The sequence below is a fragment of the Rhincodon typus genome, chromosome 10 (genome assembly GCF_021869965.1).
Source record: "Rhincodon typus isolate 14 chromosome 10, sRhiTyp1.1, whole genome shotgun sequence".
NCBI classification, from domain to species: domain Eukaryota; kingdom Metazoa; phylum Chordata; class Chondrichthyes; order Orectolobiformes; family Rhincodontidae; genus Rhincodon; species Rhincodon typus.
The window spans coordinates 48,152,242-48,160,203 of NC_063341.1; the positions used below are offsets into that span (position 1 = coordinate 48,152,242).

General features: G+C 41.6%; 1 protein-coding gene across 2 annotated transcripts in view; it reads right to left on the reverse strand.

Annotated features, from left to right (window-relative positions):
- The window catches only part of LOC109916605 (nuclear autoantigenic sperm protein (histone-binding)), a 19,797-nt gene extending 14,231 nt beyond the window's left edge, over positions 1–5,566 (reverse strand). For both annotated transcript variants that reach the window (XM_020516334.2, XM_020516332.2), the window contains exon 1: positions 5,289–5,566. In XM_020516334.2, coding sequence (XP_020371923.1) covers positions 5,289–5,344 — 56 coding nt within the window. In that variant the 5' untranslated portion in view covers positions 5,345–5,566. The remainder of the gene's footprint in view (positions 1–5,288) is intronic.
- Between the last annotated feature and the right edge of the window lie 2,396 nt (positions 5,567–7,962).

Genomic DNA, 7,962 nt, shown 5'->3' on the forward strand with positions numbered 1-7,962 from the left:
GGCTAGACAATAGATCAGGCTAGACAATAGATCAGGCTAGACAATAGATCAGGCTAGACGGGAGTTTGCTGAGGGAATGAAGGAGGCAGTTGTGGAGATGGATCAATGCATCCACTTTCAAAATTCTACAGATTCTTAAAAAGGTTCCTACAGAATGGAAAGTAACTAATGTAATACAACTATTCGAGAAAGGAGAGAGAATGGAGAATTATAGACCTGTTCGTTTGATGTCAGTGGCATAGAAAATGTTAGAATCATTATAAAGGACGTACAGAAAATTAAGGTAAAATTGGGTACAGTCCCCATGATTTGTGAAAAGGAATGACAGCAACAGTTATGAGGATAGTGCAAGAAAGTGTTGTTAAGCCATGATCTAACTGAATGGTGGAGCAGGCTGGAGAAGCTGAATGACCGATTCCTGTTCTAATGTTCTGCATTTGATCTGGGGGGCAAGGGCATAATCCAACAGGACGTCAAATCAAATACCAGTTCTCAAACAAATACAATTTTACCTAAAAACAATGGGAAAATGCTAAACCTAGCCAACATCCAAACTATACTAAAAATACTAAATCTAGCACCCGCCACCCCCAGGCCTCAGTTCAGGTATAATGGATCCCTTCCAACATCTTAAACTCCTGTTCCATTGGGTAATCAGCAGCCAGACACCTAGAAATTAGGTGGTGGAATACTTGGGCAATGACTCAAGATTTGTTGAAGCAATATTACCTCTTTCCAGAAGACTTCCTTTTCCCTCCTTTACTGCTACAAATATTGTTCATCATGCAAAACTAGCAATTCAATGAACCAAATGTCAGTTTTCGGTCAGTGAGCAAAAGAAATAAACTTTGCTTTAGCATTTAAAATTTGAAGTTCTTCAGACTACAAACTTCACAGCACAGTGAAGTAATTGTAGAACACCCAGGTGGTGTTATTTTAGATCTAATACCAACATATTTCATAATGATGGTGCAGAACTAGGACCATTTTCAGGCTAGCTACTTTTTAAGCTACCACTAAAATAAAGTGTTAATGCAGCTCAACGATTTCAATGTTATAATTTTAAATGGCAAGAAAACATCAGTGATTCCTCCCTTCAAAACTTAGTCTAACAGAGTAGTAGTCACACTTTTATATAAGAGGAGAAGCTGGAGGGAGCCATTTTGGAGGTTTGAGACTGCCTTGCTATTCAAGAGGGTTTAGCTCAATTGGTTGGTTGGTTGGTTGGTTTGCGAAGCAGTGTAATGCTAACAGCATGGGTTCAATTCCCATCACTGGTTGAGGTTACCATGAAGGACTCTCCTTCTCAACCTCTCCCCTTGTCTGAGGTGTGACCACCCTCAGGTTAAATCATCACCAGTTCACATTCTCTTTCTCATAAGAGCTCAGCCCTATGGTCCAGAAAGACTATGGCAACTCAGCAACAATTCAAGATCACTGGGGATCTTCTACCCCAAATCCATCCTCCTGCACTAATTGCACTTCACATTTTGTTGTTTCTATCAAATCCCATTTTAAATACTCAACTGCTGTGAATCCAGAGCTATCTGCGTTGGACTGGACTGAACTGAAGAAAATCTTAATTCAGTCATAAATGGCTGACCTCTTTGTCAGAGGGTGATTTCATGTTCTAGATTCTCCAGTTGGGCCAGTGGAGAGTGGGTCCTTTTCCCTCAGCATCTAACACACCAAGTCCCTTAAGAATTTTATAATATTTAAAAAAAGAGATCAACCATTTTTTCTAAAACTTGAGAAATATAGACATAGTCTACTCAACCTTTCCTCAAAGGCCAATCTCCTCATCCCAGGAAGGAAAAGCAGACAGCATACAGTACTTTAAATTTATAAACATTAGCTTGGTCATGCAACTGCAAGGTACAACCTCAGCTAAACAGAACAGATTAGAATAGAACCCCTACAGTGTGGAAGGAGGCCATTCAGCCTAACAGGTCCACACCAACCCACCAAACAGCATCCCACCCAGGATTACACAGACACATACACACAGACACACACAATCCCTGTAACCCTGCATTTCCCACAGCTAATCCACCTAACTTGCACATCTCTGGGCTGTGGGAGGAAACCAGAACACCCGGAGGAAACCCACGCAGACGTGGGGAGAATCGGCAACCTCCACACAGGCAGTTACCTGAGGCTGGAATTTAACCCAGGTCCCTGGCACAATGAGGCAGCAGTGCTGACCACTGAGCCACAACATATATACCAGTAATTAGTTGTTAAAGACTTATTTAAAATCTTAGTATCCAGCAGAAGTGCCCAAATGAAAACCCATCGGTGTGCAATTGCTGGATTTGGAGGATGCAGCTCCAAGTCTATTAGTGTATTGTACACTGGCTTATCTTGGCTGAATGCAAGGGATGAGTTTTGGATACAGCCATTAATTCATCAATGAAAATAAAACACCCAGGATGCATTGTTGACAGCAACTGGAGATATCATTTACTAAAAACTCCACTAACAGGATTTAGGAGAGGCAGTTGAGCTAAATTTCTGGTCAATGGTAACCCACAGAAAGCCATTGCTGAATCTGTCATTGTTGACAATGTCATTTGCTTGGTACTTGTATGGAACAAATTTTACTGCTGCCTAACGGCTCATACCCAAGCATTATCCTAGTCTTGCTGCATGCAAATATCAGTAGTTTCAGTATCTTCGGTAATTTCAAATGGAAATCAGCATTGTGCAAGCACTTTTGATCTCATTGGGGCAAGTGGGAAGTGACATCCTGGGGCTATAGTTGGTCTTCAACAACCAAAGCTATTTTCCTTTGTACTTGGTAGTGTAAAGTCGATCACTCAAGCCTGCACAACAGATCATCATGTAGGTACCCTTTTGAATAGTGATGATCAACACACCTGCCATCACTTTGATAATGACAGACAATAGACTGGAGTATAATTGGCCGGTTTGCATTTGTCCAGCTTTTATGGTTGGAACATAGCTGGACAATTTCTCATTGTCAGATGGATGTCAGTTTTGTAACTGTACTGGAACAATTGGGTAGGGGAACTTTTGGAGTATAGGTCTTTAATAATACAGCACAAATACAGCCAGTGCACTCAGCTATTTCTAGATACAGTATCATGTACAGTGAATCAAATTGGCTGAAGATTGGCATTTGTAATATTGGGACCTCAGAAAGAAGCAGAGATGGCTCATTCACTCAGCATCTCTGGCTGAAGATGGTTACAAATGCCAAAATCTTGAATCTGTTGTAAAGATGCGCTAAGGTCAGCCATCAGAGGAGCAGGAAGACTGACGTTTCGGGCCTAGACCCTTCTTCAGAAATGGGGGAGGGGAAGGGGGTTCTGAAATAAATAGGGAGAGAGGGGGAGGCAGATAGAAGATGGATAGAGGAGAAGATAGGTGGAGAGAAGACAGACCGGAGGCAGGGATGGACCCAGTAAAGGTGAGTGTAGGTGGGGAGTTAGGGAGGAGATAGGTCAGTCCAGGGGGCGGGATGAAGTTAGTAGGTAGGAGATGGGGGTGGGGCTTGAGGTGGGAGGAAGGACAGGTTAGGGAGGCGGGGACAAGCTGGGCTGGTTTTGGGATGCGGTAGGGGGAGGGGATAATTGTGTAGGCTCCCCCACGCCAATTATTTAAATAATCCACTATCATTCATGACTGGTTCTCACAGGACTATAGAGCTTCAAAGTTCCCCCTGTTGTTAAACATAGTCCTGGGCTGTAGGCTTACTGGTTTAGTACCTTATTTTCTGTTCCTGACAGGTGTTCTTTCTAAACATCTCTGACGTAGATTAGGTGCTCTGATTTGACAGTAATGGCATGGTGAGGAATATACCCAGAGTTTAAATTATAGTTAAATACATTCTGTACTGGCTACATGTGTCAATTTATGTGTCAACAGCGTGCTCAACTGTGACCACAGTCACTCCTACCAACAATGCCATAAACTGATGGATCCACAATAGCTGGTTATTCAGGTTTTCCCTCACTGACTTCCATCTATTGTAACATCTGGCAGCAATCAGTCTCAGGAGATTGAACTCTCTAAATCTCAAGCTAAGACACCACCTGGAACAGAAATAACTTTCTTACAAATGTCAAAGGGTGGTAAACCTGTGAAATTCTCTATCACAGACTGTTGTGGAGGTAAAGTGATTGAGAATATAAAAACAAAACATTTTTAGATACTGAAGACATCAACAAGTATAGGGAAAAAGGAATGGCATTGAAATAGAGAACTAGTCATGATCATATTGAATAGCAGAGCGGGCACAGCTACTCCTGCTCCTAGTTTCTTTACGGTACGCAGCATTCCAGAGTACACGTTAAAGAAACCCACAAATGCAAAGACTTAAGTTGCTTCAAAGTACACTACGTCCAATGACTACAACATGAGTGTTGTGGAAACACCATTTCCAGATCACTGTGTACAGATGTAAGCAAAGTCAAAGTCATTCTAAGAACTGTGATCATTCATACAAGATTGTCGACTCAGACTTATTGAGAGACCATCGTGACATGGTCCACCACAGCTCAAGGTCACTCATCACTACTTTCTCTCGGAAACCAGTCAATAAATGCAGCATTGTCAGTATCATTCAACTACAGATAACGGACCTTTTTTTTAAAAAAGCAAAAAGGAAATTCGGATATAGGTGTAGTCTCTTTATACAAGATGTGCGCTTCCAAATTTATCCAAGTAGTAATTGTAGACATAATAGGGCATTACAACGGCAGGGAGTGTGTGTCCCAGAAGCGTGAATTCTGATAGGTGGAACCAACTTCGCGAACCTATTATTTATTTGGTGAAGCAGCAAAACTTTCTGGAGATGCCCCAAAGTTTCGAATCGTTCTTATAACGGAATACTAACAGCGATATCAAGCACTGACTATTCAAACACTAATCCAACATGCTCGTTCCGCTGAAATACAGGCTGCTCTGAAACACCCGGGTTACCACGTTGGAGCAGAGGGGAGTTACAAGCAAAAAAAAGGAAAGCGAACGGGATGGGGCTCTTGCTAGTCCTTGCACGCAATATACGCTGTATGTATACACACACGAAATAGTCTTAAAGATCGCCATCCGAAAGGGTGCGATGTCACGGAGGGATTGTGCATTGGACTGCGATGTGTTTGCAGCTCCTCCGGGGTGGGGGGTGGGAATCTCCGCTCGCGCTCCGGGCTCAGGTTCCATCCCGATTGTAGTAACAGGACAAATGGAACGCGGTGACAGCGGGCGCAGACGCGGAGCGGGCCGAGTGCCGGGCTACATCCCCCCTCACCAGCAGCAGCACTCACCCCTCGGCACTGCCTGCCACACTGGATGTGGAGGCGCTCGGTTCCTGATCCGCCATTGCAAATTCGGGTCTCGGGCTTTGCTTCCTGCCTACGTACAAAGGATTTGATCCTGCAGAACAGACTGAACGATACGGATAATTACTGAAGTAATAAATCACTTGGAGTATTTCCCGGGTTTCCAAACCCGCCCTGTTTAAAAAAATGGCAGCGCAAAGAAACCTACTCCTATTCCCGCCTTTTATTTACCCCCGCCACACATCACTTCCTGTTGGCCCTTCACCTCGGCGGGAAAATGAATCCGAACGGATGTGATCTTAGATAACAAGGTGTAGAGCTGGATGAACACAGCAGGCCGAGCAGAATCATAGATGTTGAGTCTTCCTGCTCGGTCTGCTGTGTTCATCCAGCTCTACACCTTGTTATCTCAGATTTTGCAGCATCTGCAGGTCCTACTATCTCGGATGTGATGTTAGTTGTTTCGAGTTTTCTGTAAGAAAAACGTGGGGTTATAGTCTGAGAGTACAAGTGCAGTTAATCTGTTAAATTGGTGAACTGCAATTCAGGGCTCACCTGTATCAGGTTCCAATTCTCGTAACAAAATGCAAAACCGGTGCCAGGATCAGTGGAATTCACAATGCAGATATTCAAATCCCAAATTAAATTTATGGAAATGGGTTCGTTTATAAAAGCTATGTAGTCTTATCCTGTTAAATCAATAGAATTATTCTGTTGCAAATGAGGCTACACACGGAGATTCTGATAAAGGCAACGTTACACGTTGTAAGGTATGGGGTCTGTTATCCGTTTATACTACATTAGACGGCGCAATATTCGTTTATTTTGCCCAAATGTTAACTTTGTAAAATGTATAGTCTTGTTTTTTTTTAAACATTTTGACCATGTGCTATTATTCAAAGAATGACTACAGTACTCTGCGGCAAAGACTTTTCATTAATTGACTCCATGTAAAAATAAATTTTCTTCCAACTTGGTAGTTGAGAAGATACTGTGCTTTTCTTTAATTTATTCAGCAACATTTTCACTTGTCAACCCAAATCCACAGTTAATTTATATAATGCCTTATCAAAATACAATTGTATTGGGGACCATCAGAGCAGCTAAATGTCACACTCATTAAGACAATTAGTCTTTTGAGTTTTAAATGTAACTCATTGATGATGCATTACAACTTGTAAGGTTCATTGTGGACCAGTTTTGAAGTCTCTTCCAATGTAGAGTCTATATGAGTTTGAAAAGTCATAAATTAGGACACAAGGTGTAGTGCATTTAATTTCTCTCAGTAATTTGGGAGCAGTCCAAAGATCCCATTGTAATTAAGTACAAACCTTATTATTGTAACAGTAACTATGGTAATGCTTTCTTGCTGGATTTCCTATGTTACTGCAAGGCTCCAACTCTGTTAAAATCACCCATACCAAATGGGCATAAGACTTGATTCTGACTTTATTAAGTTGGTTGCTTGAATTAACATTACTATTAGAGAACTTCATTTACAAATTTATGGATTTATTTTCATTAACAATGTCTGGTTTTGCTTTTCTACATGCATTAGTTTTTAGTGTTGTGCCATTTTGCAATAATTCTGTTATTGCTTGCTGCTGCAATTTATTGTTCAGCAAATGAAGTGGACAGAATAAAATCTCCTTTGGAGTTATAAAACATGAATTCTAGATGAGTAAGACAAATTAATTAGAGACCAATAAATGCAGGGTGAAATCAAGGTGTTTTACCTGCACCTATTGTTACTTCAGGTTTGAAGCTACAGATACCACATCAACCTTACTTGAACATGTCGTACGTTAATCTACTTCACATGAGAGGCTATAAAATTTATGTCATGAGCTGTAGTCTGAGCTGCAAACAGATCAAGACAGGGTTAAAGGTCATAGTGAAGTTTCCCGTAAAATGAAACTTTCAAGCTACCATATTCATCCTATTGCTGAGACCACCTTTTAAATTGATAAGATCACAATGCTCCTTTTTATCAAGTGGTAGGTGCAGTATTCACAAAGAGAAAGCCTTTATTTTGTGTTGCAGAAAGGAGGCACCTTGACAGGACTGAATATTCATGGGGTTAAATAGTTCCCATGAAAGGTGACAACCTCCTAGGCATCAGTATTCTTCACATCAACAGATTGACAAGGTCAGAAATCACACGACACCAGGTTATAGTCCAACGGGTTTAATTGAAAACACAAACTCTCGGAGCTTTGCTCCTTCTTCATATGTTAGTGAGAGAGGTGGAATCAGACACAATTTATAAGATACCAAAGCGTCACACCACTGATGAGGATGTATTAAGTGAACCTAAGATGCTGTTAAATCTTTAATCAGTGGGAATGTTTTAATTGATTAATATGTATATGTAAATTCCTGAATTCCTTTCAAGAAGAAGGAGCAAAGCTCTGAAAGCTTGTGTTTTCAAACAAACCTGTTGGACTATAACCTGGGTCAGAGATAGTAGGAACTGCAGATGCTGGAGAATCCGAGATAACAAGGTGTAGAACTGGATGAACACAGCAGGCCAAGCAGCATCAGAGAAGCAGGAAGGCTGACGTTTCGGGCCTAGACCCTTCTTCAGAAATGGTCTAGGCTCGAAACGTCAGCCTTCCTGCTCCTCTGCTGCTTGGCCTGCTGTGTTCATCCAGCTCTA